The sequence below is a fragment of the Puma concolor genome, chromosome A1 (genome assembly GCF_028749965.1).
Source record: "Puma concolor isolate L17-30 chromosome A1, mPumCon1.1.hap2, whole genome shotgun sequence".
NCBI classification, from domain to species: Eukaryota; Metazoa; Chordata; class Mammalia; order Carnivora; family Felidae; genus Puma; species Puma concolor.
The window spans coordinates 169,543,841-169,568,938 of record NC_141667.1 but is presented as its reverse complement, the minus strand read 5'-3'; the positions used below and the strand labels follow the sequence as shown (position 1 = coordinate 169,568,938).

The 25,098-nt window shown below is 42.9% G+C and overlaps 1 protein-coding gene across 8 annotated transcripts in view; it reads right to left on the bottom strand.

Moving 5' to 3' along the window:
- The window catches only part of NALCN (sodium leak channel, non-selective), a 335,141-nt gene that overhangs the window by 1,916 nt on the left and 308,127 nt on the right, over window positions 1–25,098 (bottom strand). For all 8 annotated transcript variants that reach the window (XM_086708540.1, XM_086708523.1, XM_086708529.1 and 5 more), the window contains 11 exons: window positions 24,837–24,911; window positions 23,681–23,800; window positions 20,142–20,210; window positions 13,505–13,653; window positions 12,570–12,663; window positions 10,785–10,917; window positions 9,996–10,111; window positions 7,926–8,083; window positions 4,263–4,413; window positions 2,768–2,917; window positions 318–435 (listed from right to left, as the gene is read on the bottom strand). In XM_086708540.1, the coding sequence (XP_086564666.1) occupies window positions 318–435; window positions 2,768–2,917; window positions 4,263–4,413; window positions 7,926–8,083; window positions 9,996–10,111; window positions 10,785–10,917; window positions 12,570–12,663; window positions 13,505–13,653; window positions 20,142–20,210; window positions 23,681–23,800; window positions 24,837–24,911 (1,333 nt within the window). The remainder of the gene's footprint in view (window positions 1–317; window positions 436–2,767; window positions 2,918–4,262; window positions 4,414–7,925; window positions 8,084–9,995; window positions 10,112–10,784; window positions 10,918–12,569; window positions 12,664–13,504; window positions 13,654–20,141; window positions 20,211–23,680; window positions 23,801–24,836; window positions 24,912–25,098) is intronic.

Sequence of the window (25,098 nt, the reverse complement as noted above, 5' to 3'; positions counted from 1 at the left end):
TTGAAAAACTGCTACTTGCCAGTTGCACTTTGAGATAACCACAAAAACTAAATAAGATAAGATAAGATACAATAAAATAAAACATTCCAGTCTGGGCAAATATAAGTGTCATAGGAATATGGGTGAGTAGGTGTTTGTTAGTATATACAAAGAAAGAAAAACTACAAAGGAAAAGGGCAGATAGTGTCAGCAATAGCGAAGGGAGTCTGTAAATCACTTTGGGGGTAAACTTGAATTTGAAATCTGAGACCCAAAGCCTACGGGGTGTAGACACCTCTAGGACCTGAATCAATGGAGAAAGGACTCGGGGCACACACCTGAGGGCAGCCGCCACTGCCCGAACTTCCTTTGGGGTTTTCCGGGGTCTGTGGAGTCCTGCCGACTGCCCCCTCTGTCCGACAGCGTGGGGCTCAGAAGCTGCTGCTGGCTGCTGGTCTGCATGGGGGAGAATAAAGCAGTTACTGGCTCTTTGTTAACGCTGTGCTCCCCTCCTGTCCTCTGCACCAGTCTGGACCCTTATTTTATTTTATTTTTTATTTACTTATTTTTTAGAGTTTAGAGTTTATTCATTTTTTTAAAATATGAAATTTATTGTCAAATTGGTTTCCATACAACACCCAGTGCTCATCCCAACAGGTGCCCTCCTCAATACCCATCACCCGTCCTCCCCTCCCTCCCACCATGGACCCTTATTTTATTTTAAGAAAGAAAGAAAACACAATAGGAAAAACAGTACTGGAGCCCCAGAGTCCACAATGGGGAAAGGAAAAGAGAAAATGGTTCAGAGAGTCCAGGAAAGTGAGAGCCACCCCTGCACGCGGTGAAGGGAGGGGGCACAATTCTCCAGGTAGCACCTCCTCCAGGTATCCCTCCAGGACTCCTCCACTCTCACGGCTACCTCCCCTCTGCACCTGGGGTGTAGCTATGGACCAGGAAGGAAGCGGGGGGCAGCAAGGACTGCCCGGTTTCCTGAAAGTATATTCTTGCCAACCTATAGGTCAGTCCTAGCGCTCCAGAAAGAGAGCTCAGCAGACAACACTCTACAACAGCCCCAGAGGAGAATGAAGCTTATACCAGCCAAGACTAATGTCAGAGAAGAGCTGAGACTCTCCACACATTTTACTCAGTCTCTGGTGCCCCCCCTTTCCTATCAGTGCCTCGGACCTCACATCTCTTCAGTATCCCCTCTTGGTTTTTTGGTTACCTCATGGATTTTTTGTTGTTGCTGTTGTTTTGTTTTTGGTTTTGTTTTTTTACCTGAAAGTAGACAGCTCTGCAATCATCACTTTGCCAGCCTCATCAGCCCTGCCTGGCTGGCTGTCCTGATCTTACCTTGGCCCCACACATGAAGCCTCTATGTCTCTGCCCTTTGCTGACTGTCCCTGCACAAGTCCCTGTTGTCGGTGGCAGTTGATTCCCACATGTTGGGGAGCCGACAACATGAAACCCACCCCAAACTGGGCTGTGGAACAAGGAATTCCCTTGAAGCATCTCGCTGGGCCATGGAGCCACAGGCTTCGGTATTTACTGCCAGCCCCTGACTAGGCTGCTACACATCACAAAGCCTTACTGTGCCAGGGGCTCATCTCAGAGTGCTGGATCGACTCCAGCTCGTCCACAACTGCACCCTCCTAATGGGGAGGCCCCCCGCCAGCTGCTGGTCACAGAGCAAGGTTCTCCAGGGTGTCCATGCCAGGCTTTTTTATGGACACGTACATTGAGTCTGGAAATGGAAATAAGCTTTGCCCTAGTGAAGAAGGTCCTCCTGAATTCCATATGCTCTTCCAATGCCCAACTAAGGGAGGACAAAGCCTCAATGAATCTGACAGTTTAAGGATGGTGGTGGTCAATTACAAACATTTTCACTGATTCTACTGCAAGTTCCTGTGACCTGGTAGAAGAAAGCATTTAGGGCAGAGCTTCGGGCAAACCATGTTCTCCTAAGTCAAGTAATATCACTGGACTCCGTTAAACCTGTAGAGATGCGTTATGAACTCCTTAGACAAAAATCAATAGAATTAATGCGTTCAGAGCATTAACTTTTTTTTTAGTATTCATACAACTCAGAATCAGAATCTTTTGAAATAACCCCAAAGCATTCCAAGTTGTAAAGGTCCAAAGATAATCTAGATCAATATGTTCCTTTTTTTTTTTTTTTTTTTTTTTTTTACTTAAAAACTTCCAATTAGAGATACTGTCACCTTGGGGTGCCTGGGAGGCTCAGTCGGTTAAGCATCTGACTCTCGATTGTGGCTCAGGTCATGATCTCATGGTTCATAAGTTCAAGTTCCCTGTCAGGCTCTGTGCTGACAGCATGGAGCCTGCTTGGGATTCTCTGTCTCCTCTTCTCTTTCCACCCCTTTCCTGCTTGCACTTTCCCTCTCTCTCTTAAAATAAATAAATAAACATTTGGAAAAAAAGAAATACTGTCACTTGTTTGAAATGGCCATGTGAACAGCACTGTTTTATTTTTTATTTTAAAAATGCACGTGGGGCGCCTGGGTGGCTCAGTCGGTTAAGCATCCGACCACTCCACTCAGGTCATGATCTTGTGGTTCGTGAGTTTGAGCCCCGCGTGGGGCTCTGTGCTGACAGCTCAGAGCCTGGAGTCTGCTTCAGATTCTGTGTCTCCTTCTCTCTCTGCCCCTCCCCCACTCACGCTCCCTGTCTCAAAAATAAATAAACACTAAAAAAAATAAATAAATGAAAAATAAAAAATAAAAAATGCACGTAATATCCTTGGAGGAAGGATGCCTCATACACATACCTCAGGTTGCATATTATTATCCTGACTGTTAGCATTCATGTCCTCACTGGGCTGGGTGGTCTCGATACTGGGGGGATTGAGGAACCGGCTCAGCTCCTGCTGTTGGCTCTCCCTCAGACTGTGGATGATGCTGCATGACTGCTGCTGTTTCTATGGAAATATGATCATTCTCTCGGTAACAGAGAAATCAACCCAACATCCCCCTGTCCCCCAGCACTCCAATTGTATTTCCTTCTCTCCTCTCCAAAGAACCTGTATGCTCAGTGACCTCTTAGGAACTTCCAAATGAGGATGTTTAACTACTTCCCCTAGTTAAGTTTCAGACTGCTATAAAGGCAGGCTTAGAGACCTCCCAACCCACGCTTATTTGCATAACAATGGGAATAAATATGTTCATTGATGCTAGCTCCTGTTGTATTTAAAACAGAATTTTTAAATCACTAACTTGGGTGTTCTATATTTTCCTTCTTATTTTGCTCTGTGCTCATTCAGCCAATATGGATCGCCCTTTCTTTCTGTGTTGTTAGAGGCAGAGAGCTTTGGATGGATGAGTGAAACCCTTGCTCTTGTCTTATTCTGGATAGAAGCAGGCCTGTCTGTCTTGACACACACTTGGGAACATGGTCTGGTGCTGAGCCAGCTCCCTGTGCCTTCTTGGGGTCTGTGGGGGGGGGGGGGGAAAGGTTGGGTCCCCAAAGTGAACAGGGCTATGATATAACTATTGTCTTGTTATGGGAGGTTGGAGTGTTTTGTTTCCCTGGGGACATTTTCTCCTCCAACAGATATGTTTCTGCTGTTGATGTTGTTCTGAGAAACAGGATTTAAAAAGTGTATTATATATAAATGTTTAGTAATTAGTGTGATTCTTTCATCTGTGTGTGAAGTGTAAGTCAAAAGCATAATCATAAAAATAATTATCTAGTAGAAATGCCTAGTGTAAACACAGTGTATGCCAACACAGTATATGTTCATTGATTTATGAGTCAGAGAATCCTATAAGCTTATAAGTCTAAAGGCAACAGACAGATCATTAAACTCCCAGGAGACGTGGCCTTTGTTAAAGACCAAACAACATTATCAATGGAATGGTGGAATTTTTAGGAGTGATTTAAAAGTACTTTTGTAAACTCGGTTGCCAGTCATCATATAGAGATTTGGGCATTTTGAACAGTTGAGTTTGATAAATGGAGATCACAAATATTTTAACAAATATTTGTTCAGTAAACTGCTTTTTAAACATCAATGTTCTGTTATAAAAATGTGATTCCATGGCAACGCCTTATGGACTCTGCTAACGAGGGCGCAGCTGGGTCTGGATGAGAGCTCAGGTGCGAACCAGGTGGCCATCACGAGGGGATGAAGCTGACACAGTTGAGGGGCTACGAGGCTAATCACAGAGCATCTCATTCTACTGTTCCTGAAGCTCTTTTGTCCCTCCTCCTCCTTCTCCTTTGACAGGAGGAAAGAAAAACCCGGATGCTGCCAGTTCACTCACAGCTCTGATGCGCTTTAAACACTTTTTCAGCCACATGCGGATGGTCTGCTTGGCCACCTCCTCCTCGATGGTGTACTCCAGCTGCTCCCTGGCCAGCAGCTCCTCCAGCTGCAAGCTCTTCCGGATGTCAACCGACCTGTAGGACAGCATGCTGGGGGTGGGGTGGGGAGGACACACAAGAGCATTCCAGGTCGGACTCATTTGGGACTCTGGTGGAGATCTCAACTTTCAGAGAGGACACCACTCAGTCCAACCAAGGTACTGTTCCTGTGCCACTGGACTAGTTACGTCACCTCCTCTGTAAGATGGGGACAGTCATGGTCCCCACCTTATTAAATGACTGAGTTAATACTTGGGAGGTGCTTACAGTAGTAAGTGCCATATAAGCGTTTGTAAAACCGAAGGTCTAGGCTGGTCCCTGATCTACATTACCAGCTGCTTAAGGCTCTGGAATGTTCCCTGTAGAAGGAAGACTGCTCTGTCTGTATACTTCCTTCACCTTCAGTTCCAGGTGGGGATGGTCAGTAAGGGTTGGCTAAGGTCAGGCTTCCTGCCCCCCGCCCCTGCCATTTCCCTCTCCATCGATCCCATTTGTGCCCCTGGATCTTCCTCATTAATTCTGGTGGGTGAAAAGGTCAGGGTGGAATATTCTGCCCTAGGTGCAACAGGTTCAGGTGGGGGCAAATGAAGCCAACAAACCAATGTGTCGCCTCAGGGCCCCTGGGCAGTAAGGCAACAACTCACACTGCGTCCTGGCTGAGGGGTCTACAGCCAAAGAAGAATGCAGCCCCTTCTGCCCCTGGTGCTTGCCGGTGCTGCCACAGGACCCCTGGTTGGCCCTCAGCCCCTGCCTGCCCCTCCCGTGAACTCAGTGCTGCCTCCAGCGCCCACATCACACCACGGAGGTGCTCGGGAGTCCTCCCCATGCAGCACTGGCACCCCGACCTTCTCTTCTTTGCTAGCGCTCTTCCCTCCTTGGAGGAGGGAAATGTGTCTGCTCTTCCTCTCTTCCCTGCCTCCTCCAGAATCTCATCAGTGCCAAACTGTTTTCATCACTTCCTGAGCTGCAGGGATAGGGAGGGGCAATCCAGGCCCCCATTGGCTTTGCTGGGGTCCATCTTATCGGATGCCTCCCTGTGTTCCAGAGAGGCCGAATGAGAACTGCTAATGACAGCGGGTGTCTACGTGTCTCCCTTCGACCTAAAAACATTTGTCACCAGGAGGAAAGATTTGGTGACATTCTGAGATGGCGTCCTCTGCTAGTCATATGTATTTTCTGCCTCTTCTTTTTCTGCCCTTTGGCATGCTCCTGGAAGAAGGGAATAGCGGGAAGTAAACTGGGAAACTTGAGAGAACTTCTCCCGGGTCCTTCCTGTTCTTATTTTCGAATTTCAGTCCCAAGCATATTTCTGTATACCTGAGTGCTTCTGAATGTGTGACACCATACCCAGCCCTTCACCAAATATGTGCCACATGATGAAAATAGCCACTTCTAGAAGAGGGCCATGACTTTTCCTGTGGACAGACCTCTTTGAGAGTGGGGCCCATGGGACTTTTCATAGAATAACATTTTAAATGCATAAAATAAAATATCTCTTATTACCAAGGAAAGCAATTATATTCAAATACAGTGCTCATATTATTTTCTTTAAAAAGGTGATGATAGAACGGATAAAGAAGATACAGTATATATGCAATGGAATATTTCTCAGCCATAAAAAAGAATGAGATCTTCCCATTTGCGACAACATGGATGGAGCTAGGGGGTATCATGCTAAGTGAAATAAGTCAGACTGAGAAAGAAAAATACCATATGATTTCAATTACATGTGGAATCTAAAAAATAAAACAAAGCAGAAACAGACCCATAAATACAGAAAACAAACTGCTGGTTGCCAGAAGGGTGGAGGGGAAGAGGGTGAAAGGGAGAGGGAGGGTACAGGCTTCCAGTTTTGTAATGAATAAGTCACGAGGATGAAAAGTGCAGCATAAAGAATATAGTCAATGACGCTGTAATAGTGTTGTAGGGTGACTGATGGTGTCTACTCTCGTGGTGAGCACAGCATAACATACACAGTTGTGGAATGACTATGTTGTACACCTGAAACTAATATAACATTATATGTCAACTCTATTTTAATAAAAAAAAGAAATGAAATTAATTTTAGAAATTTTTAAAAAGATGGTGATAGAGTAACATAAGTGCTTCTTTATTAATGCATTAAATAATAACATCTAGCTGAGGTCAAAGGACTACTGTAATTTAGAAGCAGTGGTGGGTATAGAGGATATTGAAGATTATCAGCCATGTCAGCAATGCCATCTGAAACTATCTATGATTTCTGCTGGTGGCAGAGATGCAGGTTATTATTAACACTGTGGGGCTTGCTGCCTGCATTCATCACTGAAGAAAATGCTGCATTTCAGTGAGTGATTAATGACAATAGAGATGTGATTGTTTCCAAGCCCATTGACCTCTGGATTTGATCCATGGATTCCTGTTTAATTTTTTTTTTAACGTGTGTTCATTTTTTGAGAAACAGAGACAGAGAGAGACGGAGCACAAGTGGGGGGGGGCAGGGCACAAAGAGAAGGGAGACACAGAATCTGAAGCCAGCTCCAGGCTCTGAGCTGTCAGCATAGAGCCTGACATGGGGCTCGAACTCACGAACTGTGAAATCATGACCTGCGCCGAAGTTGGAGGCTTAATTGACTGAGCCACCAAGGTGCCCCTATAGATTCCTGTTTAAAAAGCTGTTATGGATTGAATTGTTTTCCCCCTAAAAAATCTTTGTTGGAGTGATGACCCCCAGTACCTCAAAATGTGATCTTATTTTGAAATAGGTTACTACAGATGTGATTAATTAAGAAGAGATAATACTGGACTGGGGTGGGTCCCTAATCCAATACGAATGGTGTCCTTATAAAAGGGAAGATTTGGACACACATGTGTAAGCACACACGCACATGCACGCACACATGCGGGAAGAACGACACGTGAAGGTGAGGGCAGAGATGGGGGTGATGTTTCTACAAGGAAGGCGGCCAACCCCTAGGAGCTGGCAAGAGGCTGGAAGAGTCCCTCTCACAGCCTCAGAAGGAACCAGCCTTGCCGACCCCTTGAATTTAAGCTTCTAGCCTCTAGGACTGTGAGACAATACACTTGTTTCAACCACCCAGTTTATGGAATTTCGTCCTCCTTGTCCTGTGTGGGGTCTCAGTGAATGTCTGGAACGTGTGGTTTGCCAGCCAGCTGGGGGCGGAATCATGGAGCAAATGAGAAGATCTGGATTGGACTCCAGCTGGACCACCTAGTCACTAAACTCCCCCAGACCAGCTCCTCCCTCACAGAACGAGGGGAAGCTGTGCTCCCCAAAGCCCCTCACCTCTCCCATCAGGATCTCCTCAGTCATATGGGGCACCTCTGGGGATGTCAGGCCACTGCATCTACCCCCTCCTGTGTGCGGCACTCAGACACGGCCTTTACAGGACAGCGACAAAGGCCATGTGGAGCCTGAGCAGTGTGGCCTCACCTTATAATGTCAATGAGTGTGGCATCTTGGGCTGTTAGCCCACTTATTGGTTGTATTTCACAAGGTCACAGCTTTGGTTTCTGCACTCACTCCAGCTCTGTGACCCAGGGTTGTATAAACTCCCTCGTACCTTAGGACATCATGGAAAGTGACGTCCCCGCCATTATGCAGTCTCTCCATTTCATAGCACATGTGCTTAAACAGAAGTTTGTCTTTGTCGAGATCCACCTCCAGCCTCCCCCGCAGGAGCCTCAGCAGGAACTTCACACGGAAAGTCGGAATCACCCCCTGGGGGGCAGAGCACAATAACTAGTAAATCATCTTTAGGCCATAATGATTCACTTGGGGTTCTGTTTTCACAGAAAAAAAAAATCACAAAAAAGAAAAACGACACCAGATCTTTTTCTTAAAAGATAGCATAATTAGCACTGGGAAGTAAGGAAGTTGTTTGCCTCCCTGGAGGCTGGGTCAGGAGGGTGTTTACTAGAGAAGCACCACATTGAAAGCCGAGCACTTAGATTTTCCGCTGGTGCTTCTCTGGTTCTGTGGGATCTTGTAACCTGGCAGCATTGGGAGCCTAGGAGGCTCTCTGCCTCCCTGGCCCCAGCCCTTGCTTTACCAGGGTTTTCCTCTCCTGGTCTGTTTCACTGACTCAGCCTCTGCTCATCTATTTCTCTAAAACACGCTGAGTGGGTTGCTAATGCATTATCGCAGAAAGTACAACATTCACATGTACATGATCCTCCTCTTCACTTAGCCTGGATGCTACAAACTTCTAAACATTTTTTATAAATGGCTCTTCTAGGGAATGATCACTCCTTTTCAGGTCTTCCCAATTATTAGCACAATTACATACAAGAGAATCTGGTCAGAGCAGCTCCAGATTCTGGAATATCAAACACGTGTCGCTCCCTTTCGGGCAACACAATCTACCGTGCCAGCCTGGCTCTGTCTTTGAATTAAGGCATTGGGCTAAAGGCAGGGACATGGGTAACCATGAATTCCTGTCAGTTAGAAACACCTTAACATGTGACTCATGGTGCCATCTTTGATGTGTGCATCCAAGGAAAGCAGGTTCCCACAGGCAGTGGTCTTGGAGAGGCAGGTGGATCAAGGGGAGATAGGAGAGCTAGGCCAGATGGCCACACGTGCAGGCCACTGTCTCAGAGAAAGCCCCTCTGAGACTGGTGACTGCGGAAGTGGGGGGTGTTGGGGAGAGGGGGACAAAGGTGGTGAGGAAAGCCAGGCATTACTGTGCAGGCCTAGCTCAAGATGCCCCCTTCCTTAGCTTGTTCTGGCTCTTTGGTCTTCACGCCCTCTGTGAACTCTTCCTGCAACTGTTTTTGAACCTACCCATGGTAGATTTTCCCATGGTAGAACTTTCCTTGTTTTTCGGATGTCGGGTTTAACAACACCTCCCCAGCCAGACCGTCATGGCCACCCCGCTAAAGTAGCCTGCCCTCCAGTCCGACTGGTGTCTACCATATGACCATCTGCAAAGTGCTTATAGCTTCTTGAGATAATAATAATTATTATTCTTTCACGTTATATTGTTTGTCTCCCAATATTAGAATAGAAGCTCTGTAAGCATGGGTGACTTTCCGTTGTGTTCACTGCTGTATCCCCAGCACCCAGAACTAGGCCTGAGTATTTGCTAGGGATGAAGAAAGGGGAAAAGAAAAAGCAGCAGCAGCAGCTAGAGAATGAGATATTGTTGCTTTGGCTAATTCCAGGAAATCTTGGGTAAGCTTTATGGTTAAAGCATTCAAAGAATAAGTCCAAAATAATTAAAAAAATAACCTTCGGGAACCACTAAGTAGTTCCTTTGCACTTCTAATTAGGATTGCTGTGTGTGGCTGTTTGTGGCTCTGTATTACACCATCGCTGTGGTGATTTGAACTTCACTACTTCTGCTGCTCTCATCCTAGGGCTGGTTTCCTCAGAGCTTCCTTGGTTTCCTCTCCTTGATGACTTTCTGAATGTCCAAGAAAAGGGCATCCACGGTTGGACAGGGGACCATTCTGTCCCTCTCCCTTCCTAGCATATTTTGCTGAACGGTCAATGATGGCTTTCTACAATTCACAATGGCCATTCCAAATTCAATAGATGTCTACTGGTGACAGCAAGACTACTTAAATGTCTGCGGCAGGGCAGGGAATCTCTTTGGGGGTGGGCATGAAGCAATGGCCCCCTTTCCTACCTCTCGTTTATCATCCACCATATTCCATATGATTTGAAAGTGGCGAAGATCGTTGTAACTTAGAAGCTGGTCCTCCTCCGTGGAATAAAACAAGGAGAAGTTCTCCACAATGATGGCTAAGAAAAGAAAAAAGAAAAATGGAGAAGTTAGATAATTATGCTAATCTGTCATTTTTTAGAAAAAGTAAAACATCTATTATAAATAATGGATTTTATCACCTACATCACAAGCCAAATTTTTACAGTGTTTTTTAGTGTGTTTTCCAAGTTGGCATATCTTACTTACACTTGGATTAAGCTATTTATCCAGCTCCTGCCTTTCCAAAACATGAGGGTCATGAGCATAAGCACACATTCTGTGTGTGGAGATATCCATGCCAGCTGGCTTTCACTCTTAGTTGACAGTTCCAGGGCAGTATTTAAAGGTCAGATTGGGTTCTGGGTGGCCCCACACCTGGGTGAACACCATGTATCTTTCAGAAACATAACTGTGATGTTTCAAGGCCATAAAGGTAGCCCTCTCTGAGATTTCTTCAACTCAATCCATGAGAAGAGCTCTTTTGAAATTAATGATCATAATTAATAGGACAACTCTTGAAATTGCAATCAACTGTCATTTACATGCCTTTCAAAGGTCTTTTCAGCTTCTGGATCGAGAGGCAACAATTTATAATTAATGCCATGAAATACCCGCCCCAAGCAATCTGGGATAATTACTTGAAAATTGTACGTAATTATCTAAGTACCTGGGTTTAAAGATATTAAAACATATTCAGTGAACATCACTTACCTACAAGCAGATTTAGCATGATGTAGGCAATGATGACATAAAATGAACAGAAATACATAAGTGCCCCAGCGTAATTTCCGCAGTCTGTTGCCCAGTATGTGAATTCATCTGGAGTACAAAAGGGAGGCTGGACCTGCAGGCGATGGGGGAGAGGGAGGAGGGGTCAGAGTGAAGAATACGAATTTGTGCACATGCTATAGTTTGTGAACTATCCCTCACCATATAAAACATAATTAACTTCAAAGTTAATCTCCCAAAAGCCCCGTACATTGAGTACATCATCCGTGGCAAAAATCAAAAAGAATCTTTCCTTTATTCTACACTTCTAGTCTCAGGGAATCTCAAGTTCAGTGCCATTTTAGAAGCACAATGAAAATGAACTCCTTTCTTCCAAGAGACATTCTTTCTGCCACCTGCACTAGTCCTGAATGGTAGTTCTTGTGATGGGAGCTGCAGAAAGTCAAAAAAAGCATTTAAAAAATTTCTTTGACCTAACTAATGGGTTAAGCTTTATGAAGATTTGTTATACATAGCAAATTCACATTCAAATTGTGTAAGAAGAAACCAGTAATCTTCATTCTTGGGGCACCATTATGGGGCTTTACAGAAGAGCACTAGACTCAGGTTATCAAAAGTCCCCCCACCCCGTCTTTAGTGGCCCAATAAAATGCCGGCACCTCAGAGAAACCTGACTTCTTTCAGCCAGACAGACTAGCTCTTTCTTCTGCAGAAGAAGCAGTTGTAGCTCTCTGCTTGTTGTATATTTAGAATCTATTTAATTCTGCTTCATATTATATTTGATTTGGTAAATTCTGTCCCCATTCATTCATGCATAGAGTTCTTTAGCTCCTACTATGTGCTGGATTTATACCCAATGTTGGAGACAGACAGGTAAGCAAGACATAGAGTCTGTCCCTCCTTCATGTTGCTGCCGGTCTAAAGCTATACATGGGAGCCACGGACTGCATGTGGCTATTAAAATGTAAATGTATGTTAATGAACATCAAATACAGTTTGATGAAATTTAAAATTCAGTTGCTCAGAAGCACTAGTCCCATTTCAAGGGCTCAGTAACCACATATGGCTACTGCATTAGACAGAGCAGATTGCCATCATGGCAGAAATTTCTTTTGGACAGTGTTGTTCTGGAGGTTGAGAGAGAGGAAATAGAGATGGAATAATCAAGCCAGTAACTCACTATAGCTGTGATACATGCTACAAAGGAGAAACACAGAGTGCTGTAGGAACATGTCACTGCAGTCTTAGTGTGGGGCAGGATTCCTGATGGAGCCGATGCTTTAAGGGAGAAGTGAACACAAGGAGGAAAAGGGAGGACCCAAAGGGAGGGTGTAGCTCAGGGCCTTGCCATAAGCACCTTGAGCATGCCTTGGAATCAGGGAACACCGAGCTCCTAGCATATGGCCCAGTATAAACCAGGCGCTCAGTGAATATCTGTTGAATAAATTCAATTAAAGAAGAGGAACTCCCCTGTTTGTACTTGACTGCCAAAGTGTTAAAGGTGGGAGGGAAAGAACAATGCCAACAGAATGCGTATCTGCCAGATGGAACCACAATAACTCAAGCTGGGTTCACTGGATATTCTTCCTGCACATGGCCATATACTGCAATGTAAAAGGATGCAACTTTATGGACTAAATAGCCAGGATAGGCGTTTTGTACACAAAGTCTTGATGCTAACGAGGATAAGGCTGGTGATATACTGCACTGCAAAGAGTTTCATTTGGTTCTAAGTTGATGTACTGTTAGTGATGAAGAGAAGTTTACCATACAGTCATGCATAATCTTATTCCAGTCTTCGCCTGTGACGATTCGGAACAGTACGGTGATGGCTTTGCCAGCTGAGGAAAAGTTTGCATGCCTAATGAAGGAGGAAAAACCAGAATGTGGGTAATATAGTTGGTCATGAAGTAGTAAGGTGTTACCACTAAAGCAGGTAGATTTTGGAGCAGATGTGGTTGTGAAGTCACCATGTCTGAAGGTTATATCTTCTTAATTTGTTATTCACACTTGCCCTCAAGCATAGCCGTCTAACCCAACCCTAGCATGGTGCCACCATCTTGTGGCCATGCATCTTGAGTGGCTAAGGGTCCCAATTTTGACAAGTAAAAGTGATTCCTTCTTTCACATGGATTTTGCTATAAAAAGTAGAGCTGCCATGTATCAAATAAGCAATCTCTGCAACAAGACACATCTGTATATAATGTGTTGTATAATTCCTTTTTAAAAAACTATGAAGTGCTTCCCAAAATTAAAGATAATCTCTGAAAAATGCTTTTCGTATATAGTAACCATTTTTGGAGTATAGTTTCCCATGTTCTGCTTTGTTAAAAAAAAAAAAAAAGAAAACCCCAAATCAGTTCAAAGTGTAATTTAAAAAAGAATATGTTGTTTTTTGGCAGTAGGTGGATAGAAATTCACCAGGAAATTACAAGTGGTTATTCCTGTGTAGTGGTAGACTTGGAATTATGGGTTCCCGTTACATTTTGGTAACATTACGGAGACAAGGTTTCTAAAGTAAATGTGTAGACTGTTTTTAATTAGAAAAATGTCATTTAAAATTTGGACATTTTGTTTTAGTTTCCAACTCATTCCCCTTCCTCCTGTCTTTGATAGACAAAAATCATTCAGGTTTTTATTCCTGATTTCATGACTATAAAAGTTTGCTTGATAAATGAATAGGGAGAGAAATCCACACCAACCTGTTAATGTTCTCTCCATACTTCACAGTACCAAATAAAACAACTCCAGCAAAAGCATAACACAATAGCAGTAGAAACATTCCCACTATGATAAAGAAGCTTTTGTACATGCTGACGACCACCGTCAGGAGAAGCATCTTTAGTGTTACCTATATGGAGATGTGGGGAGACAGAAATGAATATTTAATTCACTTAGCCATGGGGAGCCTGGGAAGTAAGTAACAGGTAAGCAGGTGGCACGAGAGTGACCCTCATTTTAAAATCGCTTTGAATTAGTTCTTAATAAAGGGTATTAATCTAAATATTATTCAAAAAACATTAGAGAGAAATTCGACTTGTATTTCCAACTGTTCAGCCTTTTCAGCCAAATTAATAAAAGCCTCTCCCTAAAATTCCTTGCTTCTATTTTCTCTTCTCTTGCTCCCTGAGTCTCTATGATAAGGGCTATATATTTTTGGCCTATTCCACCAAGTAGGCTCAGGATTCTCCTACAAACAGATGTTCACAAAAACAAACCTAACCAATGGCAAAATACTAAATACCATCAAATAGCATGTATTGAATACGTGAATATATGGAACGTATATGAAATAGTGTCAGTAGCGAAAAAGGAAATTACAGGCTGCCGAATTAAGATGGCGGCGTAGGAGGACGCTGGGCTCACCGCGCGTCCTGCTGATCACTTAGATTCCACCTACACCTGCCTAAATAACCCAGAAAACCACCAGAGGATTAGCAGAACGGAGTCGCCGGAGCCAAGCGCAGACGAGAGGCCCACGGAAGAGGGGCCCCTCCTGAAGTGGATCACCTAAGGAGAAGCAAGCTAAGCCTGCCCCTCCTGCCCCTGTGCACCTTGCCTACCCACCCCAGCTAAGACGCCAGATCCCCAGCATCACAAGCCTGGCAGTGTGCAAGTAGCCCAGACAGACCACCCCACCCCACAGTGACTCCCGCCCCTAGGAGAGGGGAAGAGAAGGCACGCACCAGTCTGACTGTGGCCCCAGCGGTGGGCTGGGAGCAGACATCAGGTCTGACTGCGGCTCCGCCCACCAACTCCAGTTATACACCACAGCACAGGGGAAGTGCCCTGCAGGTCCTCACCAAGCCAGGGACTATCCAAAATGACCAAGCGGAAGAATTCCCCTCAGAAGAATCTCCAGGAAATAACAACAGCTAATGAGCTGATCAAAAAGGATTTAAATAATATAACAGAAAGTGAGTTTAGAATAATAGTCATAAAATTAATCGCTGGGCTTGAAAACAGTATAGCTGACAGCAGAGAATCTCTTGCTACAGAGATCAAGGGACTAAGGAACAGTCACGAGGAGCTGAAAAACGCTTTAAACGAAATGCATAACAAAATGGAAACCACCACGGCTCGGATTGAAGAGGCAGAGGAGAGAATAGGTGAACTAGAAGATAAAGTTATGGAAAAAGAGGAAGCTGAGAAAAAGAGGGATAAAAAAATCCAGGAATATGAGGGGAAAATTAGAGAACTAAGTGATACACTAAAAAGAAATAATATACGCATCATTGGTATCCCAGAGGAGGAAGAGAGAGGGAAAGGTGCTGAAGGGGTACTTGAAGAAATAATAGCTGAGAACTTCCCTGAACTGGGGAAGGAAAAAGGCATTGAAATCCAAGAGGCACAGAGAACTCCCTTCAGACGTAACTTGAATCGATCTTCTGCACGACATATCATAGTGAAACTGGCAAAATACAAGGATAAAGAGAAAATTCTGAAAGCAGCAAGGGGTAAACGTGCCCTCACATATAAAGGGAGACCTATAAGACTCGTGACTGATCTCTCTTTTGAAACTTGGCAGGCCAGAAAGAATTGGCACGAGATTTTCAGTGTGCTAGACAGAAAAAATATGCAGCCGAGAATCCTTTATCCAGCAAGTCTGTCATTTAGAATAGAAGGAGAGATAAAGGTCTTCCCAAACAAACAAAAACTGAAGGAATTTGTCACCACTAAACCAGCCCTACAAGAGATCCTAAGGGGGACCCTGTGAGACAAAGTACCAGAGACATCACTACAAGCATAAAACCTACAGACATCACAATGACTCTAAACCCATATCTTTCTATAATAACACTGAATGTAAATGGACTAAATGCGCCAACTAAAAGACATAGGGTATCAGAATGGATAAAAAAACAAGACCCATCTATTTGCTGTCTACAAGAGACTCATTTTAGACCTGAGGACACCTTTAGATTGAGAGTGAGGGGATGGAGAACTATTTATCATGCTACTGGAAGCCAAAAGAAAGCTGGAGTAGCCATCCTTATATCAGACAAACTAGACTTTAAATTAAAGGCTGTAACAAGAGATGAAGAAGGACATTATATAACAGTGACAGGGTCTATCCATCAGGAAGAGCTAACAATTATAAATGTCTATGCGCCGAATACCGGAGCGCCCAAATATATAAAACAATTACTCATAAACACAAGCAACCTTATTGATAAGAATGTGGTAATTGCAGGGGACTTTAACACCCCACTTACAGAAATGGATAGATCATCTAGACACACGATCAATAAAGAAACAAGGGCCCTGAATGAGACATTGGATCAGATGGACTTGACAGATATATTTAGAACTCTGCATCCCAAAGCAACAGAATATACTTTCTTCTCGAGTGCACATGGAACATTCTCCAAGATAGATCATATACTGGGTCACAAAACAGCCCTTCATAAGTTTACAAGAATTGAAATCATACCATGCATACTTTCAGACCACAACGCTATGAAGCTTGAAATCAACCACAGAAAAAAGTCTGGAAAACCTCCAAAAGCATGGAGGTTAAAGAACACCCTACTAACGAATGAGTGGGTCAACCAGGCAATTAGAGAAGAAATTAAAAAATATATGGAAACAAACGAAAATGAAAATACAACAATCCAAACGCTTTGGGACGCAGCGAAGGCAGTCCTGAGAGGAAAATACATTGCAATCCAGGCCTATCTCAAGAAACAAGAAAAATCCCAAATACAAAATCTAACAGCACACCTAAAGGAAATAGAAGCAGAACAGCAAAGGCAGCCTAAACCCAGCAGAAGAAGAGAAATAATAAAGATCAGAGCAGAAATAAACAATATAGAATCTAAAAAAACTGTAGAGCAGATCAATGAAACCAAGAGTTGGTTTTTTGAAAAAATAAACAAAATTGACAAACCTCTAGCCAGGCTTCTCAAAAAGAAAAGGGAGATGACCCAAATAGATAAAATCATGAATGAAAATGGAATTATTACAACCAATCCCTCAGAGATACAAACAATTATCAGGGAATACTATGAAAAATTATATGCCAACAAATTGGACAACCTAGAAGAAATGGACAAATTCCTGAACACCCACACTCTTCCAAAACTCAATCAGGAGGAAATAGAAAGCTTGAACAGACCCATCACCAGCGAAGAAATTGAATCGGTTATCAAAAATCTCCCAACAAATAAGAGTCCAGGACCAGATGGCTTCCCAGGGGAGTTCTACCAGACGTTTAAAGCAGAGATAATACCTATCCTTCTCAAGCTATTCCAAGAAATAGAAAGGGAAGGAAAACTTCCAGACTCATTCTATGAAGCCAGTATTACTTTGATTCCTAAACCAGACAGAGACCCAGTAAAAAAAGAGAACTACCGGCCAATATCCCTGATGAATATGGATGCAAAAATTCTCAATAAGATACTAGCAAATCGAATTCAACGGCATATAAAAAGAATTATTCACCATGATCAAGTGGGATTCATTCCTGGGATGCAGGGCTGGTTCAACATTCGCAAATCAATCAACGTGATACATCACATTAACAAAAAAAAAGAGAAGAACCATATGATCCTGTCAATCGATGCAGAAAAGGCCTTTGACAAAATCCAGCACCCTTTCTTAATAAAAACTCTTGAGAAAGTCGGGATAGAAGGAACATACTTAAAGATCATAAAAGCCATTTATGAAAAGCCCACAGCTAACATCATCCTCAACGGGGAAAAACTGAGAGCTTTTTCCCTGAGATCAGGAACACGACAGGGATGCCCACTCTCACCGCTGTTGTTTAACATAGTGCTGGAAGTTCTAGCATCAGCAATCAGACAACAAAAGGAAATCAAAGGCGTCAAAATTGGCAAAGATGAAGTCAAGCTTTCGCTCTTTGCAGATGACATGATATTATACATGGAAAATCCGATAGACTCCACCAAAAGTCTGCTAGAACTGATACATGAATTCAGCAAAGTTGCAGGATACAAAATCAATGTACAGAAATCAGTTGCATTCTTATACACTAACAATGAAGCAACAGAAAGACAAATAAAGAAACTGATCCCATTCACAATTGCACCAAGAAGCATAAAATACCTAGGAATCAATCTAACCAAAGATGTAAAGGATCTGTATGCTGAAAACTATAGAAAGCTTATGAAGGTAATTGAAGAAGATTTAAAGAAATGGAAAGACATTCCCTGCTCATGGATTGGAAGAATAAATATTGTCAAAATGTCAATACTACCCAAAGCTATCTACACATTCAATGCAATCCCAATCAAAATTGCACCAGCATTCTTCTCGAAACTAGAACAAGCAATCCTAAAATTCATATGGAACCACAAAAGGCCCCGAATAGCCAAAGTAATTTTGAAGAAGAAGACCAAAGCAGGAGGCATCACAATCCCAGACTTTAGCCTCTACTACAAAGCTGTCATCATCAAGACAGCATGGTATTGGCACCAAAACAGACACATAGACCAATGGAATAGAATAGAAACCCCGGAACTAGACCCACAAACGTATGGCCAACTCATCTTTGACAAAGCAGGAAAGAACATCCAATGGAAAAAAGACAGTCTCTTCAACAAATGGTGCTGGGAGAACTGGACAGCAACATGCAGAAGGTTGAAACTAGACCACTTTCTCACACCATTCACAAAAATAAACTCAAAATGGATAAAGGACCTGAATGTGAGACAGGAAACCATCAAAACCTTAGAGGAGAAAGCAGGAAATGACCTCTCTGACCTCAGCCGTAGCAATCTCTTACTCGACACATCCCCAAAGGCAAGGGAATTAAAAGCAAAAGTGAATTACTGGGACCTTATGAAGATAAAAAGCTTCTGCACAGCAAAGGAAACAACCAACAAAACTAAAAGGCAACCAACGGAATGGGAAAAGATATTTGCAAATGACATATCGGACAAAGGGCTAGTATCCAAAATCTATAAAGAGCTCACCAAACTCCACACCCGAAAAGCAAATAACCCAGTGAAGAAATGGGCAGAAAACATGAATAGACACTTCTCTAAAGAAGACATCCGGATGGCCAACAGGCACATGAAAAGATGTTCAGCGTCGCTCCTTATCAGGGAAATACAAATCAAAACCACACTCAGATATCACCTCACGCCAGTCAGAGTGGCCAAAATGAACAAATCAGGAGACTATAGATGCTGGAGAGGATGTGGAGAAACGGGAACCCTCTTGCACTGTTGGTGGGAATGCAAATTGGTGCAGCCGCTCTGGAAAGCAGTGTGGAGGTTCCTCAGAAAATTAAAAATAGACCTACCCTATGACCCAGCAATAGCACTGCTAGGAATTTATCCAAGGGACACAGGAGTACTGATGCATAGGGGCACTTGTACCCCAATGTTCATAGCAGCACTCTCAACAATAGCCAAATTATGGAAAGAGCCTGAATGTCCATCAACTGATGAATGGATAAAGAAATTGTGGTTTATATACACAATGGAGTACTACGTGGCAATGAGAAAAAATGAAATATGGCCTTTTGTAGCAACGTGGATGGAACTGGAGAGTGTGATGCTAAGTGAAATAAGCCATACAGAGAAAGACAGATACCATATGGTTTCACTCTTATGTGGATCCTGAGAAACTTAAGAAAAACCCATGGGGGAGGGGAACAAAAAAAAAAAAAAAAAAAAGAGGTTAGAGTGGGAGAGAGCCAAAGCATAAGAGACTGTTGAGAACTGAGAACAAACTAAGGGTCGATGGGGGGTGGGAGGGAGGAGAGGGTGGGTGATGGGTACTGAGGAGGGCACCTTTTGGGATGAGCACTGGGTGTTGTATGGAAACCAATTTGACAATAAATTTCATATATAAATAAAAAAAAAAAAAAAAAAAAAAGAAAAAGGAAATTACATTAAAAAATGAAAAATATATGTGGAATATATGCAATATATTCCACATATATGCAATATATGCAATAACAAAGAATATAAAGAAATCTGGGGTCATAGAATCACGAATCTTCACTAAAGATGATTCTTCTTTCCAGTAAAGTAAGCTTATTCAGATAGAAACAATAAAAATAAAGAAATACTAAGAAAGAGCATTGGTTTTCGCTTTCATGCCTGAGATGTTGTCTTTAGTTGATGACTGAGTTAATTTAGCCAATATGAAGAAGAAATAAAAGAACAGAAATGTCAGATGTATCACAAGATAACTAAGCTGCCGATTCATTTTAATATTTAATATTTGCTCATTTGGACTTAGGATGACTACCAATTTGTTAACTTCCGCCCTGAAGACCCAGATGGACAGCCGAAGTCAATCAGGCATCGCTCCTTTCTTCTGTGCATATGCAACCGTTGATAGTATCCTTTACAACGTACTCACATGCTTTCCACAGATAGAGAAAAACCGGAAGACAATCACGCAGGCGCCCATCATGTAGGTATACGCGTTCTGAAATTTAAACAGAAGACAGCCACTCACCATGTGCTCGGGAGATCTTGTGACAATTCCAGTTTTCATTTTAAGTCTTCTGTGAAGTCTACTGAGTAATTAGTTTAATAAAATGTGAAAATTCTTATAAGAAATTTATCTTTAAAAGGTGCTGAAAAGGTCACTGCCAAAACTCATGAATAAATATTAGCTATAAAATCAAATCTTAAATGAAACTTCGGTCTCTGTTTTGCTCAGCTGAATTCTGTATTTTAAAACTAAAATAAGTTTTACATAAAATAGTGACCGGCTCCTTTGAGGAGCAAGAAAAACTCGGGGTAACAGTGCAACATGAGGATGTCAAGTGAGACCAAAAATGCAGGAACCCTGGCAAAGAAGGTCTAGAGTTGGAAAAGATTGCAGGAGGTCAGCTTCCTCCTCTCAGAAGGTCTCCGGAGACTTTGGAGACCAGCCGGCCACATCGTGTAAGCTGATTGCAGAGAATGTCTGTCCAGCCCAGAAACACATCCAGCTCATTCTTCAAGTGTGCAATGGGCAGCAAGAGATGACTGGGTGCACTTTATGACTAAGAAAGTTTCATCTCGGAAACAAAGATCCCACCAGCTAGAGCTGCAATAACAACTGTGGCATTAAACTGATGCCAAAGCGTGACTTTTCTCAAGGAGTGTCGCCTCGCCAAATGACAACTGTCACATATGGGCCCCCGGGAAGGGGGTCCGCTGAATATCCTTGAGGTACAAGGAAATGAATGTGTCTGCATAGAAATAGCTTAGATGGGAACAAATACTGCATCTCCCTTCACAATAGGCCACAGAGAGTGCAAAGTAGAGTGGAGGATGAGTATTTTTCCAGGACAGAAGCTTCTTGGGAAAGAACAAAAGCAGTCGGGCAGAATAGGCAAGTTAGTCTTTCCCGTGTGAGATGTCCTCTCTGGGACATCTAGGATTAGGAAGCCTGCCCTACTCTTCTTTTGGACCAAGTAGTTTTTGGCTATATTTGTCTAGGGAAAGCTAAAAACATGGACCTTGCTTCCCCTTTCTATGTTAGTTCCAGATTTGCTATACAGGCTTTCTCACTTTGCATTCTGGAAGTGACAGCACCCCCATCCTTCACCTGGTCCTGAGAGGTCCCGTCCAGACCTTGTGCCATGTGCCCCTTGCTCCTTCTACTCCAGGCACACTATTTCCCTCCCGTAGCATTCCATCACAGGGACAGCCGCCAACATACCCTCATCCTACAGGCTGAACCCAATCGTCACTTCTGCAGGGACACTTTCCAGGACCTCTCTGACGCAGCCACCTCCCACTCGTTTTGTGTCATTGCAGGAATACGTGTCTCTCCTCCATCTGCCTCACTATGGCTGCAGCTCTCATTGACTTGGGAACGTTCCATGAATGCCTACTTGTCCCAAACCACACCTGCCCTCCCAGCCTCTTGGATCATGATGAAACATTCTGGCGTAAAACTTTGAAACGAAACAAAACACAAACTTTCCAGACTGTGATGTCCATGAGAGCAATGGCTGCCTTTGTTTTGATCTGTGCATTCTTCTCAATCTCCAGCATGGTGACTTACACATCTTTGGTGCTCAAAACCACTCATTATTCGAAGAAATGGATCAGGGTGACTGAGAGCCCACCTAGGCTTGGCACAGCCCCTGATGCTGACGGTGACAGTTGTTTTAAGAAGGACACTCAATACCTATCTGCCTGAGCACAGAAATTTCATACTAAAGCACACCCTTTGTGAGGTACAAATGGGTTCTCTGTTTGATGGAACTTTTCTGGCATGACTCTAACACTGGGGAGGATGGAAGAACAGATAGAAGAGACCAGGAAAATCTGATAATATTAATTTTGGCTGGCGCTGAGGAAGACTAACAAAAAAGAGAAGGTATTGATAATGTGTTGGGGTGTTGTGCTTTTTACAGTTAGAAAAATTTCACATGTTACGGGTGCCTGGGTGGCTCAGTTGGTTAAGTGTCCGACTTCGGCTCAGGTCATGATCTCATTGTTTGGGAGTTCAAGCCCTGCATTGGGCTCTGTGCTGACAGCTCAGAGCTTGGAGCCTGCTTCAGGTTCTGTGTCTCCTTCTCTCTCCACCCTCCCCCCTTGCATTATGTCTCTCTCTCTTTAAAATAAACATTAAAAAAAAAGAAAAATTTCACATGCTTTATCTTTATAATGCCCATGTAGAATGGATAGATTATGAAGTTATATCCCCAAGTTCAGAGCAGGGAGCAAAGGATCACTGAAGACAAATAACTTGACCAAGCCTGGAAAATGGTGGAGCCCAGAGTAGGGACTTCTAGAACTCCACTGTCCAGTATGGTAGCCACCAGCCACATGTGGTTACCGAACACTTGAAATGTAGTGAGTCTAGATTAGGATGTGCTGTAAATATAAAATACACATTCAATCAAAGATTTAGTACCAAAAAAAAAGGATGTAACCTGTTTTCTTAATAATTTTTATATTGCTGACATATTGAAATGATAGTACGTTAGATATGGTAGGTTAAAATACATTATTAAATTCATGCCATCTGTTCCTTTAAAAAAAGTATTTATTTTGAGAGAGAGAGAGAGCCCATGCAAGTGGTGGAGGGGCAGATAGAGAGGGAGAGAGAATCCTAAGCAGGCTCCCCACTCTCAGCACAGAGCCCAATGCAGGGCTTCATCCCATGAACTGTTGAGATCATGTCCTGAGCCAAAATCAAGGGTTGGGCGCTCAACTGACTGAACCACCCAGGCACCACAACATCTGTTCCTTTTTAATTTTTTTAATGTGGCTCCTAGGCAATTTGAAATTGCATCCGTGGTCACATTTTATTCCTATTGGACAACACGGCTCTAGATCTTAATCAGGCATACCCACGGGTGTAGGTTTTGAGCTGGACCTCAGACTAAATGGAAGTTGGAGAAGCTCAAGGCATTTTAGGCAAGCTAGCGAGAACTCAGGTATAAACACAAAGAACGATATGCTTTAGAGAAAAGGCTGCTGGATGTTTAATAGAAAATAAGGCTTCTAAAGTGCCTGAGAATCCCACTGTGAAATACTGATTATAATGTAGTCGCATTGATGCTACATTTCAATTCAAAAGACTGGGTTTGAGTTTTCTGATACCAGCTTGCATGTGAATTTAGGCAGGTCTCGTAATCTCTGTTTCCATTTTTTTTCTCTCTCTCTCTTATTTTCATCCTTTGGGAAAATGAGAGTTAAACCAGACATTTTCAAGTTTCTCCTTCTGATTTGCACACTCTAGGAATCTGAGGGGCCAGATTTTGTTTGTGTGAAGAGGGTAGGGGAATGTACATGCAAGCATGTCTGAGGGCCTATCACGGTCAAAGCTGGATGTAGGGAGGTTAATCAGACACCTGAGGGTAGGCTGACACAGAGTGAAATGAGACTGGAAACAGGGTTACCTGAACTGAAGTTATTAGCTAAAATAAACTTTTATTACATGCATACCAGGAGGGCAAAGTGAAGTACCACCCAGACCACGCCAAGCGATGTCACCAGCAGATCATATCGGTTTCTTCTGCTTTGCCAGAAGCCGGCAGGCGACATTGCTATGATCTTCATTGTAACCTGGGGGAAAATAATGTAGACAGTAAATAGAGGCTGAGTGTTCAACATATATTGAAATGCGTTAACTTGAGGCACATAATTTTACATCATTTTAAATTAATGTAAAATTTTCTTTAATGTTTATTTATTTTTGAGAGAGAGAAAGAGAGAGAGAGGGGGAAAGAGAGAGGGAACGAGAACAGGGGAGGGGCAGACAGAGAGAGAGAGAGAGGGAGAGAGGGGAGAGCTGTCAGCGCAAAGCCTGACATGGGGCTTGAACTCATGAACCATGAGATCATGACCTGAGCTGAAATCAAGAGTCTGATGCTCAACTGACTAAGCCACCCAGGCACCCCATTGAGGCACACATTTTTAGAGGATGTAGAAACCAAAGAAAGAATTTATTACTAAGAGATGATAGATGATAGGATAGATAGATAGACAGAGATACAGATATAGATTGATCCACTATCTAAATTTTAAAGTAGGATAGGTTACAAATATGTATCTCCATGCTCTTTTCTCCTTGTTTTATGACTAGTTCTGAGAGCAAGACATTTTTCTTCCTCAAGTAAAAGACCATAGATTTTGGGAAACATCAACCAGTACAGGGTGAAATAAGAATCTGCTTGTATTTCAAAGAAGATTGTGCTGGAAAGTGATATTATGTGGACTATATATTAAAATAATCTTGTCTGGGCCAATTCCCTTCGCCACCACATTGCAATTTGAGTCCCTGAATTACAGTGGTTTGTGCAGTTCGCTACAAATATTTGAACTCACATAACCAGACAGGCCAACATTCAGATACAACAATCAACAGCAGTTAGCAATTCCTGTGGTTAGAAAAATCTGAAAGATAAAGTGAAATCTTTGTTCAAGTTAAGCACAACGGCCTAAAAAGGAAAATATCCTAAGAGCACGCTACCCCTCTCCCCAAAAAAGACTTCAAAAGCAATGGAACACAGAGCTGAAAGTCAGTGCTATCAAAGGAGGGCACTATTTTACTTTACAATGTGCACCACAGCCCCCAGAGCCAGCTGGCTCATTACCGTACCTCTAGAACAAAGATGAAGGTGAAAACAACTGACATTGTTGCCAAAGGAACGGTCACTGGGTCCTCCACATCCCACTGTAAGAGAAACAGCATCCAGGTCTTTGTCCATATCCATCAGACACATAAAGACCTTCCCCTCTTTTTCTCATTTGAACATGACTATGAATTTTAATTTTTTATACTAAAGAACGTAGACTGTGAATGGATATGGCCCCTTGCAATATTCTTGGATGCACCAATGAACGAAAAAGTGCTTCTCAGA